The sequence below is a fragment of the Babylonia areolata genome, chromosome 10 (genome assembly GCF_041734735.1).
Source record: "Babylonia areolata isolate BAREFJ2019XMU chromosome 10, ASM4173473v1, whole genome shotgun sequence".
NCBI classification, from domain to species: domain Eukaryota; kingdom Metazoa; phylum Mollusca; class Gastropoda; order Neogastropoda; family Buccinidae; genus Babylonia; species Babylonia areolata.
The window spans coordinates 17,755,757-17,774,516 of record NC_134885.1 but is presented as its reverse complement, the minus strand read 5'-3'; the positions used below and the strand labels follow the sequence as shown (position 1 = coordinate 17,774,516).

Sequence of the window (18,760 nt, the reverse complement as noted above, 5' to 3'; positions counted from 1 at the left end):
TTTGTTAAAATATTTTTTACAATAATATACTGAATTAATATATATCTATTTAACTTTTTATTCCTGAAGACTATTTGTTGTTTTGTCAGGGCATTAGATCTGGGTTGGTTGTGGGGGTTCTATTCCGCCTCTCTTATAGAGCATGTGACAGTTATTTATATGTGTGAAAGAGTCTTGATGTTTTTGTGTATGTATGTTTGTTTGCATGCATGTGTGTTTGTACACATTTGAGAGAGACTGGTAGTGTGTGTGTTTGTGCACATGCATGCACTAAGTACATTTACATGTACATCCTTTCAGACAATGTGTATATTGAGGCATGAGATTCTTCAGGCTATTGTCTATAGATGTGATTTGGAAAGTAGCACTCTTATTATACTTTCACATGTAACTTTAGAAGTGTCACAGTGTTTTCAGAAAAAAATGGAAATCCTCTGTCTCTTCCCTGGTTTATTTTTAGTCTGCTCATGCAATGCTACTGTACATGTTGTTGTATTTGTACCTATACATGCATATGTTCTTGCCCTGTGGGTTGGGCACTGATAGAATAGACCCACTGCCCTGCCATGCATGTCGTAAGAGGCGACTAAGGCAGGACCACCTTGCCCGGAGGATAAAGGGGTTTGCGTAGGGTTAACTACCCTGCCTGTAAAAAAGACCAGTTACAGAAGCATCGATGACAAAGAACCAAAACATTCACCTGGGCAAGGAAGGGTCTCCATCCCGGAGACTTATGACATGGTGCAGTCAAAGCCAAAAGGAAGCTGCAAGGCTGACTCCCCTTCTGACACCCAGGACAAAAATGCGAGTAGCCACATGGAACATCAGAACGATGTATGAAGCAGGAAGAACCATCCAAGTAGCGAGAGAGATGAAAAACTACAAGATCGGAGTGCTAGGATTGAGTGAGACAAGGTGGCTACAGTCAGGACAGATGAGACTTTCATCTGGAGAGCAACTGCTGTATTCAGGACACACAGAGGATGGAGCCCCCCACACTGAGGGTGTGGCCCTGATGCTGGCACCAGAGGCACAGGGGGCACTCATCGGCTGGGAACCTGTCAACTCCCGCATCATCACAGCCAAGTTTACCACCAAGAAGAATGACATCAGGCTGAACATCATACAGTGCTATGCTCCCACCAATGATGCGGAAGAAGAGAAGAAAGATGACTTCTACCAATAACTACAGACAGTTATAGACAGAAGAGGAGCCAAAGACATAACCCTACTGATGGGAGATTTCAACGCCAAGATCAGAAGGGACAACACCGGCTACGAGGACACCATGGGGACACATGGACTGGGACAGATGAATGAGAATGGTGAGCGCTTTGCAGACCTGTGCGCCCTGAACCAGCTGGTGATAGGAGGAAGTATCTTCCCACATAAGCGCATCCAGAAGGCCACATGGAAATCCCCGAACCATGTCATGGAGAACCAGATCGACCACATCTGCATTAGCCGCAAGTTCAGGAGATCATGGCAGGATGTACGAGTGATGAGAGGAGCTGATGTGTCATCAGACCACCACCTTCTTACGACTACAGTGAGACTTCGCCTCAAGAGATTCACCAACGCCAACAACACACGGACAAGGTACAATGTTGGACTGCTCAGAAGCAAAGACACACAAGCAGCATTCCAGACCAGCCTTTCCAACAGGTTCCAGCCACTACAAGAGCTGATAGAAGACGGTGAGATGGACATCGAGACACAATGGGAACACAGCAAGAATCTCTGGCACGACACATGTGAAGAGGTCCTTGGCAAGAAGAAGACTCAGCACAAGGAATGGATCTCTGCCAACACCATCCACAAGCTGGAAACAAGGAAAGAGAAGAAAACTTTGCTGAACACGAGCAGAACAAGAGCAACTAAGGCAAAGGCACAGGAAGAGTACACAGCAGCGGACAGAGATGTAAAGAAGAGCATCAAGAAGGACAAGAGGGACTACATCAACGACCTGGCCAGTCAAGCAGAGGCAGCAGCTGGACAGGGGAACCTGAAGGACCTGTATCTGGTGACCAAGAAGTTGACAGGCAAGTTCCAGCAGACAGACAAGCCAGTGAAGGATAAGAACGGGAACCCATTGACAACAACCGAGGAACAGCTGAAACGATGGGCAGAACACTTCAGGGAGCTGCTGAACCGCCCCGCCCATGATGCACCACCAGACATTCCACCTGCAGAGACAGAACTGCCCATCAGCTGCGACAAACCCTCAAAGGTAGAGATCAAGAAGGCCATCATGACTCTGAGAAATGGGAAGGCTGCAGGGCCAGATGAGATACCAGCAGAAGCCATCAAAGCAGACACAGAAATAGCTGTCAACATGCTATACAGCCTCTTCAGCAAGATCTGGGAGAAGGAGGAGGTACCGGCCCAGTGGAAAGAAGGAATCATCATCAATCTGCCGAAGAAAGGAGACCTCAGGGACTGGAGCAACTACCGAGGGATCATGCTCCTGTCAATGCCAGGCAAGGTTCTCAACAGGGTTCTACTGGAAAGGATGAAAGAGGCCGTCGACCCCAAGTTCCGAGACCAGCAGGCAGGCTTCCGGCGGAACAAATCCTGTGCCGACCAGATCGCCAACCTGCGCATCATTGTGGAGCAGTCGCTGGAGTGGAACTCCCCCCTCTACATCAACTTCATAGATTATGAGAAGGCCTTCGACAGTGTGGACAGAGAGACGCTGTGGAAGCTGCTGAGGCACTACGGAGTCCCAGGGAAGATCATCTCCCTCATCCTGTGCACCTACCAGGACATGAGCTGCAGGATTGCCCACGCAGGCCAGCTGTCCGAAAGTTTGAGGTGAAGACTGGAGTTCGTCAAGGGTGCCTGCTGTCACCATTCCACTTCCTCCTGGTCATCGACTGGATCATGAAGACCACTACAACAGGCAGGAACAACGGTATACAGTGGACACTCTGGACACAGCTGGACGATCTCGACTTCGCTGACGACCTGGCGCTCCTGTCACACAACCACAGCCAGATGCAGGACAAGACCACTCGCCTGGAGACCACGTCAGCCAGGACAGGGCTCAAGATCAACAAGAAGACCGAGCTGATGAAGATCAACACCACTGCCAACACTCCAGTCACAGTCGGTGGAGAGCCCATCAGGGAGGTGGAGTCTTTCGTCTACTTGGGAAGCGTGGTTGACCGACAGGGAGGCACGGACCGAGACGTCACAGCCAGAATCGGCAAGGCAAGAACAGCTTTCATCATGCTCAAGAACATTTGGGCATCTGGAGCAATCAGTATGAAAACCAAACTCCGCATCTTCAACTCCATTGTGAAGTCAATTCTGCTCTACGGTTGCGAGACATGGCGGACAACACAGACGATGCAGCAGAAGATTCAGACATTCTTCAACACCTGTCTGAGGCGCATCTACAAGATCCGATGGCAGGAGAAGATCCGAAACGAAGATCTGTGGGAGCGAGCGGGACAGGAACCAGTGGCCAAGCAGATACTGCGGAGGAAGTGGATCTGGATCCAGCGTCCAGCATCACACGCCAAGCCCTGACCTGGAACCCGCAGGGAAAGAGGAAGAGAGGCTGGCCTCGCAACAGCTGGAGGCGAGATACCGAGGCAGAGCTGAAGCAGCAAGGGACCAACTGGACTGGAATGGCCAGAACAGCCCAGAACAGAGTGCGATGGCGAGGGGTCGGCGATGGCCTATGCTCCACCAGGAGCGATGGGCAAAATGAAATGAGTGAATGAATGCATATGTTCATTGATGTTGATAAACCTGCTTTGTGATATGCTGTGTTGACCCATGTCTGGCACTATTCATGATTATTGACAACAGTTCTGGCACAGCATAATGTTGGTGTATCATTCATTGTGGCTCAGTGGTTAGTGTTATAGCCTGTTGACTTGGAGGTTGTGGATTATATCCCCATCAGTTGATTAAATATTGTAGTGGGACTTTTTGACCCAACAGACATGCAGCCAGTGTAGAACATGCTCTATGCTCTGATGCTAAAACTGAAACAACACAGCCCTGTGTCAGCCATTTCACAGATGTCTGTGAGAGTGTTGGTCAGGCTTCCTGAACAAATCTGGAGGTGTCTGTATCTCCAAGCCCTGGTTAAAGTTGAGCATGAAAATGACCACAGCTGGGTTCAGTTTCAAGGAGGTGTCAAAGCACGTGAACTGATCCATATGCATTATACTCATTTGCTTAAAAATTATATTATGAAAAAGGAGCAGATATCTTACCTGTGTTTAATGCCAGTGCACTGGTCCGGCCTTGAGAGCATACCATAGGTTTTTTTTAAAGAACAGGAATGAAATAATTTTATGAAATAAAAGTAAATACGTTAAATGTGTAAACTTGTGTGACTTTTGAAGAAAATGTTTGGAAAAACAGTCATGAGGTTGGTCTTGTTACAGTCTGGTGCAGCCAGCAGCTTTGAGCGCAGTGGGAACCCTGGATACATGGCAGGTCAGCCTGTACTTGCTGGCACCCTCAACCAGACATCCCAGGTTGACACTGTTTCGTATCCTTTAGGTTTCTCCCTTTAGTTAATTTCTATTTGGATGTAACAAGATACTGGTTAGAAATAAGAAAGACAAAGTTTGATTCATAGTTGGTATCTTTTATCGTCAGACAAGCCTTCCTGTTCAAAATGTCTGTGTTTGACTGTCTGTGGTGAGTTGATAGTCCTCTCACTCTCTTCCCCCCACACCCCCCTGACACTCTTCTCCACCCACATACTCACACTTCCCCCACTCTCTGTCTGTGACCACTTAGGGACAATTGTATTGTTGATTGATTGATTGACATGGCTACTTAAATAGTGCCTATCCTCGGTCAGAGACCAAGCTCTAAGAGCCTTTTACGAACCTGGGGTCATTTACACAACATGCTGCCTTCCTGGGTAGAGCCGATTGATGGCTGCCACTGGGCGCTCATCATTCGTTTCCTGTGTCATTCAATCAGATTCAGGCACGCACACATGCACACTCAGAAAGACATGTAACATTTTACGTTATGACCGTTTTGTTCTATTCACTCTGCCATGTAGGCAGCCATACTCCGTTTTCGGGGTTGTGCATGCTGGGTATGTTCTTGTCTCCATAACCTACCAAATGCCGACATGGTTTACAGGATCTTTAATGTGCACAATTGATCTTCTGCATGTGTATACACACGAAGGGGGTTCAGGTTAGCTAGCAGGTCTGCACATATGTTGACCTAGGAGATTGGAAAAGTCTCCACCCTCTACCCACCAGGTGCCGTCACCGAAATTTGAACACGATATCCTCAGATTGAAAGTCCAATGCTTTAACCATTCGTCTATTGCACCCGATGACCAAAAACTAGCACAAGCATAACAATTGTGAAGGGTGAGGGTTAGGGTGCTGAATGCCTCAACACATTATCAGTTTGTGCATGAACGGGTAAATTCTGCTTGTAATGGCCATGGCTGAGAGGAGAATTCCTGCATCTTGAAAGGAATCTGGATTTAACAAAATCATGCTATCAACTATTAACTTTTATTCTGTAACTTGGCTTCAACAGTTAACTTTTATTCTGTAACCTGGCACCAGCAATTAACTTTTATTCACTAACCTGGCATCAACAAATGACTTTAATTCTGTAACCTAATATCAACGGATAACTTATATTCTGTAACCAGGTATCAACAAGTATTTTTCATTTTACAACGACAAAGGAACCGACACAAGGATTGGCTTAAGGGTTAGTCTTCAGTCACCGATGTTTAAAATTTTGGAAGAACAAGTGGCTGGTTTACTAGTTAATTTACAAATGGCTCCTTCCCTCAGAGTACTGCTTTCCTTTTAGGAATCTGTAGTTTTGTAAACTGATTTGTTAAAACATTTATTTTGGATAGCTATTTAGTCTGGCAGTAAAGATAGTGGATAGGAATTCAAATGATGCACCATCAGTGGCATTATCTCTGGATTTAGTAAAGGGTCCTTTGGTTATCACTATCAGAGATATCAGATATTTATCTTCCATTCACATTGTCATGCCCACTGCTCTGTTTTGCTAGCTAAACAAGTTCTGGGATGGGGGTCACTGGTTGGTTCAAAGTTATACCACTGACTATGTAAGGTACTTTTTCTTGATATCCTGCATTGAAGATGGAATGCATTCACAGCTTCAGCTATGCAATGAAACCACCCCATAGTCTTTGCATAAGTGTTGCTCTATGATGTTTGTTGTCAGTGTTATTATGTATTTGCCCTTGACTGCAAAGTTATCAAATTTTTCTGAGCTCCAGCCGTGACCAGTACATGACAGTGGTACGAGCCTCTGCCACAGGTGACTGTTTCACAGACTCGGACTCCAGAATGCCGGTGTTGTTTGGCCAGAACGTCAGAACTGGATGTATGCTGAGGTAGGTAAAATTACATGTTGGCGTGTTTCTGATTTGAACATTACCGTCTGATATCTGATATCCTGCATTAACACAGAGCAGCACACAGAATTTTAGTTTGCATCATACTTGGGTTCAAACACCATCAGGAACATAAATATGATGTAATCATATTACACAGGCTGAACATCACCAGTACAGTTGGAAAAACTTAACATGTGTGTTTGAGAGTGTATCTGAGGTGTGTGTTTGAGAGTAACAGAGGTACATGTGTTTGAAATTGAGTGTAACTGAATTGAGTGTTTGAGAGTGTAACTGAGATGTGTTTGAGAGTGTAACTGAGGTGTGTGTGTTTGAGAGCATAACTGAGGTGAGTGAGAGTCTAACTGAGGTGTTTGTGTTTGATAGTGTTTGAGTGTGTGTGTTTTGAGAGTTTAACTGAGATGTGTGTTTGAGAGTGTAACTGAGGAATTTGTTTGAGCATGTAACTGATGTGTTTGTTTGAGAGTATAACTGAGGTTTGTTTGAGAGTGTAACTGAGGAATTAGTTTGAGAGTATAACAGGTGTTTGTTTGAGCGTGTAACTGAGGTGTTTGTTTGACAGTATAACTGAGGTGTTTGTTTGAGCGTGTAACTGAGGTGTTTGTTTGACAGTATAACTGAGGTGTTTGTTTGAGCGTGTAACTGAGGTGTTTGAGAGTATCACCAAGGTGTTTGAGAACTGAGGTGTTTGTGTTTGATAGTGTTTGAGTGTGTGTGTTTTGAGAGTTTAACTGAGATGTGTGTTTGAGAGTGTAATTGAGCTGTGTGTTTGAGAGTGTAACTGAGATGTTTGTTTGAGAGTGTGACTGTGGTGTGTATGTGTTTGAGAATGTAATTGAGATATGTATGTGTTTGAGTGTGTAACTTAGCACTTTGTGTTTGAGAGTGTAAAAGAGTTGTGTGTGTTTGGAAGTGTAACTGATCTTTGTGTTTGAGAGTGTAAAAGAGTTGTGTGGGTTTGGAAGTGTAACTGAGGTGTATATGTGTTGGAGTGTGTAACTTAACAGTTTGTGATTGAGAGTATAAAAGAGGTGTGTGTGTTTGAGAGTGTAACTGAGGTGCATGTGTATTTGAAAGTATAACTGAGGTGTGTATTTGTTTTAGAGTGCAAATGAGGTGCTTGTGTTTGAGAGTGTAACTGAGATGTATGATTGAAAGTGTAACTGAGGTGTGTGTGTGTGTGTGTGTGTGTCTGTGTCTGAATAGAATAGAATAGAATACTTTTTATTGTCATAAAACCTTAAAGTTTATAAGACACAATGAAACATAAACATGAGCATATTAAGAAGAGAAACATTCATGAACAAATTTCGCCAGCCTTGGCTGTATTTCTGTTAGAAGGATCAATTCACTAGGCTTTGCATTTGGACAACATACATCGATTAGGAATCTGTGTCTGTAAGTATTGTACTTTACACAATTGTCTAAAAAGTGAATCTCATCTTCTAAACTGTTACAAGTATCACACAGTCTTTGTTCTTTCGGTGTATTTTGATATCTTCCCTGTTCGATTTGTAAGTCATGGGCGCTGATTCGTAACATGGTCAGTGCTTTCCTGTGTTGTGTATTTGCTGTATTCTTTAAATACGGTTCAATTTTATAATTTGTCACAGCGTTCTTGTAAAATGCTAATTTAGATGAACTGTCATGTTTCTGTTTCCAAAATTTTATATATTCATTTTCAAGCTTCTTGGATACAGCATGCTTTAATCTTTTAACACTAAAAGTGAACCGATTTTTCCAAACATGATCTAATCCAATGCTAGTTAATACATTTCTTATGAAAAGTAGCCACTGAACATTTTCATTTGTTTGACGATACATGCAGTTATATGTTGTGTATACAAGTGAATTTTGAGGAAGCTCTAATATGTGTATCCAATAGCCAATAACTTGACATATTATTTTTAGGCTTATAGGAAATCCCAATTCTCCTGTGTCTGTGTGTGTGTATGTTTTGTAATATAACTGAGGTGTGTATTTGTTTGAGAGTGTAACTGGGGTGTGCATGTGTTTGAGAGTATAACTGATGCGTGTGTGTGTTTGAGAGTGTGATTGAGAGGCATGTGTTTGAGAGTGTAACTGATGTATGTGTTTGAGAGTGTAATTGAGAGGTGTGTGTTTGAGAGTGTAACTGATGTGTGTGTTTGAGAGTGTAATTGAGAGGTGTGTGTTTGAGAGTTTAACAGAGATGTGTGTTGAGGGTGTAACTGAGGTGTGTGTTTAAAAATGTAAATCAGATAATCTCATCAGCTTAGGTATCTGTATCCAGAGTTCCTTGTCAGTATATTCCAGAATTTTGTTTTTCAAAAGTGATTTCATTGCTAGAATGCTGAAATAGTGAATGTGTCTTCTGATTTGCAAGTGCAGTTTTGTCACATTTTCAAGACATCTTGATTCTGATGGTGAGTATTTTGGATCAACTGATACAATTCACATTTAATCTGTGACGATTCTGTTGCTTTTTTTTTTAATTTTTTTTTTTAACATACATCATGTTTCACTTTAAAATCTATTTATTTCTACTCTTCTCTGCATCCCTCTCTGACCCCCTTTTGCCTCCCCCCTCCCCTCTTTCTCTGCCCTCTTTTATTTGCTTTTCAGTGACCACTTTGGAAATAAGATAATTTTTTTACCAGAGAGTCGTTTGCAGCCCTTAGTATCACTAAAGTCCTTTTTTCCTGTTCTTTATCTTTATCCGTTTGAAGTTTGTTGGTTTTTTTGTCAACAGAGTATCCGCTTCCAATCTGACTCAGTACTGTGCTCTAATGCAGCAGAAAATCATTGAAACCATGGAATTCGAGAGTGTCCCTGAGATTGCTGTGAATGGTTTCCGTGACACAAATCGTTATGTTGGTCTCTTTGGCAACTCTGATGCCAGCAAGACCGGAGACTGGGTGAAGGTGTTATATCAGAATCGCCCTCCTGTGAGTAAAGGTTTTTCTTGTTTAAAATGTTTGTTATGTTCTGCATGTTGGTTTGTTTTTTTGTTGTTTGTGTGTGTGGGTGTGTGTGTGTGTGTGTGTGATAGTTTAAAATCTTCATTGTTTAAACACCATACAACAGACATAAATTCATGCACACAGGATTCTTGATTTTTAAAGTTGATTGAAAAATAGCTGGATCTAGACAGTTACTACTGATCTATTTTCTTTCACAAGGGTCAGGTCAGGGGCATAGCCCTTGCTACTGGTACCATATAACCCAGTACTACCTGCCGCATGTGAAGTCGCCCAACGACAGACCAGGCGGAGGGGGAAACCTTTCCCAACGGCTGTGAAGGCAGAAGAGGATGACCAAAGGGCAGGGGTAGCTCTTATCCTTGGCTGGAAGTCCTCCTAGGAGACGGAACTCCGAAGAAAAAACCTGCACATGCCAAGGCCATCCTACACATGGCAGTATCTGCACTTGTGGGACTGTGAGCGTCGGTAGGCAAGAGAGTGGGGAAGGGACTGCACAAGTTCTCTTCACTAAAAAAAGTCACCTGTGCTGGTCAGGCAACCAGGCTAATGTCAGAACATCGAGCTAGCCCTTCAACACCCAGCTTTCCCAAGCCCTGCTGCGATGGAGAAGTGGTAACGGGGACAGGCAAAGGATGCTGCTGGCAGTTCCTAGGCACGACTCTGCACGCAGGCGGCTGTGGGGTGATGGTTTTCCTCTGTAGACTGGGGCAGATACAGCAGCCATATAATCCCACAGTCAGAGCAGCCCTTTTTAGGGACAGCACTGCTCTCCCCACATGGGGAAGGGGAGATAAAAGGATCCCTAAACAAAGCCTGCCTCACCTAGTACCTAGTAGGAAACTGCACCTACTTGGACATCCAACACTAGCGGTCGAAAACAACAGAAGAAAAGAACAGGAGTCATGCCTTGACTCTGGGTGCCTGGAATGTTCTCACCATTTTAGATAGAGACTACAGACCAGAAAGGCGCACAGCGCTCATTGCTTGAATGCTTGATTGCTACCAGGTGGACGTAGCAGCCCTGAGTGAAACCAGGTTTGCCGGTGAAACCCAGCTGGAGGAAGTTGGAGGGGGCTACACCTTCTACTGCATTGGGAAACTGGATGGCACCCCAAGAACCTCAGGCGTGGGCTTTGCCATACAAACCTAACTTTCACAACAGCTTGACAGTTTTCCACATGGGATAAACGATAGGCTGATGACCCTGCATCTGAAGCTGTCCAAGGATCGCTTCTCCACAGTCATCAGCTGCTATGCCCCAATGATGACCAACCCTGATGACATCAAAGAAGCTTTCTACGAGGAGCTCAGCTGCACCATTTCAGCTGTAGACAGAAAGGACAGGCTGATCATCCTTGGGGATTTCAATGCCCGTGTTGGCGTGGACTTCTCCTTGTGGCCAAAAGTCCTAGGACGGCATGGCACTGGCAAGTGCAGCTCCAATGGACTGCTTTTGCTCTCACTCTGCGCACAGCATGGACTGACCATCACCAACACCCTCTTCCAACAAGCGGACAAGTATAAGAACACATGGATGCACCCCCGCTCTAAGCAATGGCACATGCTGGACTATGTGTTTGTCCGACAGAGGGACAGAGGTGATGTTTCCATTACACGCTGCATGAGAGGAGCAGTCTGTTGGTCGGACCATTGCTTTGTGCGCAGCAAGATAAACATCAGACTTGCACACAAGCTCCAACCAGCCAGGCAGAAACCCCCTAGGAAGTTGAACATCCACCGCCTCCCTATCACCAAGGACGTGCTGCCGCAGCAAATCCAAGCAGCTCTCCAAGAAATTCCTGCATCGACTGATGTAGAAGAGGTATGGAGCACCTTTAGAGATGCTGTGTGCACAGCAGCAGCTGACACACTCGGCTTTGAACAGAGGAGCCACAAAGACTGGTTTGACGAGAACGACTCTGCAATTTCCAAGCTCCTGGACACACTGCATATACAGCATCAGGATCACATTTCCGAAGGAAGAAGGACCAGTTCTTGCAAACCAGGCAACCCATACAGAAGAGGCTACGTGAGATGAAGAACACCTGGTGGGAGAGAAAGTCCAAAGAGCTTCAGTCTGCTGCTGATGCTCACGACATGAAGACCTTCCATGATGGTCTCCGAGCTGTGTATGGGCCAAGAGTCACAGGATCAACCCCTGTCCGAGCCTTGGACCAGACCACCCTGCTGGGCAGAGCACTTCAACACCATCCTCAACAGGGACTTGTTCATATCTGATGAGGTAATTGCAGCCCTCCCACAGCTATGACTTGCTAGCTGCCCCTCCCACCAAGGCCGAGACCCGGAAGGCCCTGAAGCTGACAAAGTCAGGAAAAGCACCAGGAGCGGATGGAATCCAGGCTGACATCTACAAGTATGGAGGCAAGGTGCTGACAGACAAGCTGACTGCCCTGTTCCAGTCTATCTGGGAGAGAGGGGAGGTCCCCCAGGATTTCAAGAATGCTTCAATTGTCCACATTTACAAATGGAAGGGAGACAAAACATCCTGTGATAACCACTGTGGAATCTCTCTCCTCAGCATCGCCGGCAAGATCTTCGCCTGCATCATACTAAACAGACTGGTTGACCATGTCTCCAACACAGTCATCCCTGAAGCACAGTGCGGCTTCCGCTCAGGCAGGGGAATATGTGACATGGTGTTTGCTGTATGCCAGATGTCTATGTAGACCTGACTAAGGCCTTTGACATGGTGAACCGCCGTGATCTGTGGAAGATCCTCCTAAAGTTTGGCTGCCCAGAGAGCCTAATCCAGCTGATTGCGTCATTCCATGATGATATGCAGGCGAGAGTACAGGAAAATACTGACATGTTGGATCCGTTCCCTGTGGTAAATGGAGTGAAGCAGGGTTGTGTCCTGGCACCCACACTGTTCTCCATTCTCTTCTCTGCCATGCTGATTGACACCTCCCAAGACTGTGACTGGGGCATCTACATCCAGTTCGCACAAATGGCAAACTTTCCAACTTTCGGCGACTCCATGCCAGGTCCAGGGTGTTTGAGGCACTGTTGAGAGAGTTCCTCTTCGCTGATGACTGTGCGCTTGCTGCACACACCCATGAGGACATGCAGTTCATTATGGACAGGTTCTCAACCCCCTGCAGGCGCTTTGGACTCACCATCAGCCTCAGCAAGACTGAGTCCATGAACCAACCAGCTAGCTCACAGAATGCCAGTGCCTAACCCCCACCTGCAATCAAGATTGATGACACAGAGATCAAGTCAGTTGACAAGTTTTGCTACCTGGGCAGCACCCTATGCAGCAACGGAGCTGGTGATGCAGAAGTGATGCTGCGCATCGCCAAGGCCAGCTCCGCCATGTCAGGCTGTGGAACAACAAAGGCATCAAGCTCAGCACCAAAATCAAAACCTACAGAGCTGTTGTGCTGACCACCTTGTTGTACTGCTGTGTAAGATGGACGACGTATCGCCGTCACATTCAACAACTTGGGCAGTTTCACCAGAGATGCCTACGAAAGATCCTTGGCATAAAGTGGCAAGACAGGGTCTCCAACCTCCAGGTCCTAGAGAGGAGCGGCCTGCCCAGCATCGAAAGCCTGCTGATCCAGTGCCAGCTACGCTGGACAGGACACGTTGTCCGCATGACAGACAACAGGATCCCGAAGATGCTCTTGTATGGCCAGCTGAAGGAAGGCCACTGCGAACTTGGAAGACCGTGCAAGTGCTTCAAAGACACCTTGAAGACAAACCTCAAAACCTGTGACATAGAAATCGCTTCCTGGGAAACTGATGACCTTGACCGCACTCACTGGAGGATACTGTGCTCTAGTGGCATAAGGACGTTTGAAAACAAGAGAACACTGGCCATTAAGGAGAAGCGTGAGCGAAGGAAGCAGGGCTCAGCTTCTGGAGACGTTTTCCCTTGCAACACCTGTGGGAAGTGCTGCACATCCAGAATCGGCCTCTTCTCCCTTATGAGGACACACACCAGCAGATAAGCCTGCCTGCCTACTTGTCAGTCGGTGCGACGGGAGACTCCATTATTATTTTCTTTCATGTAAAGGGACCTGAGCTCTTAGAGAGAAAGGGTGCTATATAAATGTACATTATTATATTATGGAAAGAAAGTGTAGCAAATATTATTGGGGTATTTTTGATGGAACCATACAATGGTGATAAAGCAGAAACTGTTTTGTTGCTTCAGACCCCATCCACAGACACATCAATCTGCCGACTGTCATTGGGCATGCACATCCAGATACTGTATGCCAACATCGGAGCTCTCACCAACCCACAGGCCAAAATCATTGGTGTATCCTTCATCTATGACTCCACCAAAGCTTTGCAGATCAGGGTCAGTTGCTGCAGGGATAGCTTAAATGTACATAGAGAAAATCTTAGAGTGAAATTTATCTTTTTTGCTTCTCACTGACCAGTTCAAGAAGTTAAATGCCAGTACAGGTCAAGGACTGAAAGTGAAGAGCAGCAGGGGAGAGAATATCCATTAGAAGTTTAGTGGAGAAATAGAGAACAAAAAAAGGATTTCAGTTGATCCAAAGATTATGAATCTAAAGAATATTACATAATCAAAAAAATGTTCCATTTCCAAGAAATAATCACCCTGATCTCTCTCTCTCTCTTTCCCTCTCTCTCTCTCGGTGAATTCCTTTGTTGACTCACTTGTGTAAACAAAGTGAGTCTATGTTTTAACCCAGTGTTCGGTTGTCTGTGTGTGTGTCTGTGTGTCCGTGGTAAACTTTAACATTGACATTATCTCTGCAAATACTTTGTCAGTTGACATCAAATTAGGCAGAAAAATAGAAAAAATTCAGTTCTTTCCAGTCATCTTGTTTAAAACAATATTGCACCTCTGGGATGGGCACAAAAAAAATAAAAAATGAAGCCTAATTATATGCAAACTGCATTTACTGTTATATTTATATTTTTTGTATTCTCTAAACTTGGCACTTTGATCTGATATTCTGACCCAACAACAAGAGCGGTCATTATTATCATTTTTTGTTCAAACAGGAACTTCTTTTGCAAAGCATGGAGGTTTTATTTATTTTGCAAACGTTTTGGTGCAGATAGTAAAAAAGGGAAATTACTCTGTAATTAATGCTAGGGGACTTAATTTGCTTTAAACTGATCTTTCTCATCTTAAACATTACATTTTGAAATTATACTCAATACATAAAAAGCTTGGATTTTTTTTAAAAGTGTATCACAAGTGAGTCTTGAAGGCCTTGCCTCTCTTGTTTTAGTTGGTGTAACAAATGAGTAATGAAGACCTCATTCCTCATGTTTAAGTGTATAAATGTTGCATTCTGTTGTAAGGATTTTATATTGTTTGATGATAATTGAGCTACCATTCAATTATGGTTTTGTACTGTACATGATGCTGAACTTAACTTTGAAATACCAGAACTTGGCTTGACATTGAACTGTTGATATTTGCCAACAGCCCACACTGACAGGGGAGTATAACCAACCTGTGGAGATCAGCATGTCTGTTGCCTTCATTGATGTCAGCAAGCCAGCCACAAGAGCAGAAGGGGAAGCACCTATCTTCCTGGCCAAGATACCCTATGATTTTTTCTATCCTTTTATTTCAGGTGCCTCAGTTCCCAAACCATTGATATCTGCCATCTTTCCATTAGTTTTGATATTGTACAAGGTTTTGTTGTGAAAATCTGTGGCACATCAGCACCATGTTTTGTATGGCTCACTTTTTTCTTAGCCATTTGAAAGGAACTGAAGTCCCATGATGTGTACCTTGCGACAGATCAGTTAAAAAAATCTCAGTGAATGCTGAGACTTGGAAGACATCAGACAAAAACACTGTAATGCTAACACCATCAGGTCCTTTTTTCTTCTTTTTTGTAACGTTCCACCTCAGGCAGTTGTTCAGTTCTTGAAGAAAGCAAGTATTTTTCATTTAATTCGATCATCATATTCATGGAGATAAACTTGGTTCCAAATTAGTAATTTTTTTCGCCATTTGTTTTGGTTATATAAATGATTTTGATTGGATGAGATAGCCTCTGCATTTGGCTGGGCACTAAATATGAATGGAATGAAATTAATTTTGTGTGCATGTTAACTCCATTCCACAAAAAGGGAAGAGAGGGAGTTTTGGGAGATCACCAAATCCATGTCAGAAATGGAGATGAGTGACAGAAAGTCAACTCACATGGAGCTGCGATACAAAGGTCACAGTTCCCAAACAGAATACATCTGACTTGTCCTCTGTCACTTGACATATATTGTAAACTTGTATTTTTAGCACATCATTGTTCCTAGTGCTGTGTGTTTGTGTCTGTGTGTGGACATAATAAGGTGTGTGAGTGTGTGTGGACAGATGGGTGTATAGACAGGTGTTTGTCAGTGTTTGGATGTGTGAAGGAACAAATATTTCAGTGCATGTGTGCATGAATGACTGCATGTGTGTGTGTGTGTGTGTGTGTTTCATTCTTAATATATGTTCACTATGAGTATGAGTGATTTTAGACAGTGTGTGTGCACATGTGTCTGTGTGTGTGTGTGCACATGGATATCCTCAGAAACTGATGTTCAGATGTATTTCATTTGTTGATTGTCTGATGGTACTCACCAAACTACATGCCATCAGATTGTTTGTAAATGATATGATTAATTAGATAATACAGAATCTGATACTATTTACTGTGGTTTATTTACTGTATTCTTGAAATATTGTCTTATGGCTTTGAGTGTTAAGAATGTTACCTGTCTGCCTGGTCCCATTCATTGAGTTACTGCCACTGTTTTACATGTGATGCGCGATATCTAGGCATTCAGTTGAGTCATGTCTTGCATAACAACTGTTCTGTTCTCTTGACAGGATTCATGGACACCATTTGCTGTCTTTGAATGATTTCTTATTTATGCTCTCCCATGTTTTCTTCTCACTACTCAAACACATTTTGCTTTAAACATTTACACTTTTTTTCCCTTTAATTTCAGGCTCTAACTAGGCTGTATCAGCAAGTGGGCTTTTATGTGTATGGCAATTTTTACAGGCAGCAATACTCCATTTTCAGGGGTATGCATGCTGTGCTTGTTTGTGTTTCTGTTACCCGCCAAACACTAACATAGATTATGGAATCTTTAACATGCATATTAGATCATCTTCATGAGATATACACTGGGGGGATTGAGCAGCTCTGCACTTACATTGACCTGGAAGATAGGGAAAATCCCTACCCTTAATTCACCGGGCACCAGTACCAGGGTCAAACCCAGGACCATCAGACTGAAAGCCCAGTGCATTACCGTTTGGGTGTTGTGTCTGTCAACATTTGCACACAACAAGAGGATTGTTTATGCATACTATTCTACTGTCCACTGTGATGATTTGGTTAAGTTGTTGTGATTTCACTTCTATGTAGATTGAAATAAAGGTAATAATGATACACAATTCTGTGTCATTGCACATATGCCAGACAGTTTGACCTCCCTTGCATCATTCATGTTCCCTTTGCTTCAAGTGTTAAGTTTGTGTTTATTGTGCTTTTTTTTTTAGTTTTCCTGTGACCAGAAAAATATATTGATTTCATTCTTAGTAGTATGAATTGTAGTATTTGTATATCATAGAAGCTGTAGTATAGATAATTATGTCCTGAGTCCTAGCTGGGTCAAAAATATCAGGATAAGTGAAGGATAAAGCTTGAAGATCTGAACAGACTCTTTGGACGATATGGGGTTTGGGGTTTGAACCATCAGTCTTTAATCAACAGCCTGGTGCACCTATCACAATGCCAGGGCAAATCAGGTAGATGGTATTCCATTTATATATCTTAATTGTTACGGTGAGAATGCCATGACGCTGAGAAAATCTACATTCCGTCCATTGTGACATACGCTTATGAATATTTTTGATAATGTTCACTGTGATATTTATATGAAATGAAATGAGTTCTTTTGGTGAGAGACACAATAAAGAAGAAACCAAATCTTTCTGCTAAAAAGTGTTTGAAAGTTGCATGTAAGAAAGTAGTGTAACACAAGTATGTGGCATGGCTGAAATGAAAAATACATAACCATTCAAGCATCTGTAAAAAAAAAAATTATACATGAATCATCACACCAGCATGAAGTACATGCATCCTTCTTTACATCACACACAAACACACACACACACACACACACACACACACACCTTTTTTCCCCCCATTCATACATGCACTTAACCAAACAAAAGCATTGTTGGAGAAGAGTAGTGAAAGTGTAAACATCTCTTCAGATAGTATTGTGGTGTGTGTCCATCGAGATGATGACCATCGTTGTCATCCAGCTGGGGGATGGGGGGAGGGTGTTGGGGGGGGGGGGGATGCTCATGAATCTATCTGTGAGTGCGCAGATGGCTGAATAGTCCAATCTGCGCATGAAATGTTCCCTGACAGTTGGGGCAGACAAAGACAGGCATATCATTGTCAGGGAGCTTGTTTGCCCGTGACTTTCTGGCCTGCCTCTTCTGAACAGCTGCAGCAGTCCTGTTGGCCTCGCACAACTTGGCGCCTTTGTGCACGGCAGCACACCATTTGTCACGGTCCACTGCAGATTCCTCCCAGGGGTCAGGGTTGATATCAAACGCTTTCAGAGAGACTTTCAGAGTATCTCTGAAGCGCTTCTTCTGACCTCCGTGTGATCTCTTCCCTTGTTGCAGCTCACCATAGAAGAGCCTTTTGGGCAGCCGATGGTCTGGCATGCGCGCCACATGTCCAGCCCAGCAAAGCTGGGACTGCATCAGGATGGTGAAGATGCTGGGAAGGGTGGCTTTTGCAAGCACCTCCGTGTCTGGGGTCCTGTCTTGCCACTTGATGTTCAGTAGCTTCCTGAGGCATGTTGTGTGGAAGTGGTTCAGCTTCTTGGCGTGTCGTTGGTACACTGTCCAAGTTTCACAGGCGTTCAGTAGTGTGGGGAGAACTACTGCTCTGTAGACCTTTAGCTTGGTCTCAAGACCAATGCCTCTTCTGTTCCAGAGATTTGCATAGAGTCTACCAAAGGTTGCGCTTGCTCTTGCAATCCTGACGTTCACTTCATCGTCGATGGTCACATTTCGTGACAGTGTGCTGCCAAGGTATGTGAACCGCTCCACCGCACTGAGTCTCTGACCGTTGACTGTGATGTTGGGCTCAACATGGGGTTTCCCTGGGGCTGGCTGATGGAGAACTTCAGTTTTCCTCATGCTGATGGTAAGGCCGAAGTTCCTGCTGGCAGTGGCAAACTTGTCGACGCTGAGTTGCATGTCAGCTTCAGATCCAGCGTTGTGGGCACAATCATCAGCAAACAAAAAGTCTCTGATGATGTCTTTCAAGACCTTGGTTTTTGCTTGAAGCCTTCTGAGGTTAAACAGCTTGCCATCTGTTCAGTACTTTAGGCCGATTCCAACATC

The 18,760-nt window shown here is 44.2% G+C and overlaps 1 protein-coding gene across 1 annotated transcript in view; it reads left to right on the top strand.

Moving 5' to 3' along the window:
• The window catches only part of LOC143286839 (tectonic-3-like), a 38,096-nt gene extending 20,774 nt beyond the window's left edge, over positions 1 to 17,322 (top strand). The window contains exons 10-14 of the mRNA XM_076594669.1: positions 4,407 to 4,513; positions 6,242 to 6,382; positions 9,135 to 9,330; positions 13,550 to 13,699; positions 14,810 to 17,322. Of these exons, the coding sequence (XP_076450784.1) occupies positions 4,407 to 4,513; positions 6,242 to 6,382; positions 9,135 to 9,330; positions 13,550 to 13,699; positions 14,810 to 15,034 (819 nt within the window). The 3' untranslated portion in view covers positions 15,035 to 17,322. The remainder of the gene's footprint in view (positions 1 to 4,406; positions 4,514 to 6,241; positions 6,383 to 9,134; positions 9,331 to 13,549; positions 13,700 to 14,809) is intronic.
• Positions 17,323 to 18,760: the final 1,438 nt, after the last annotated feature.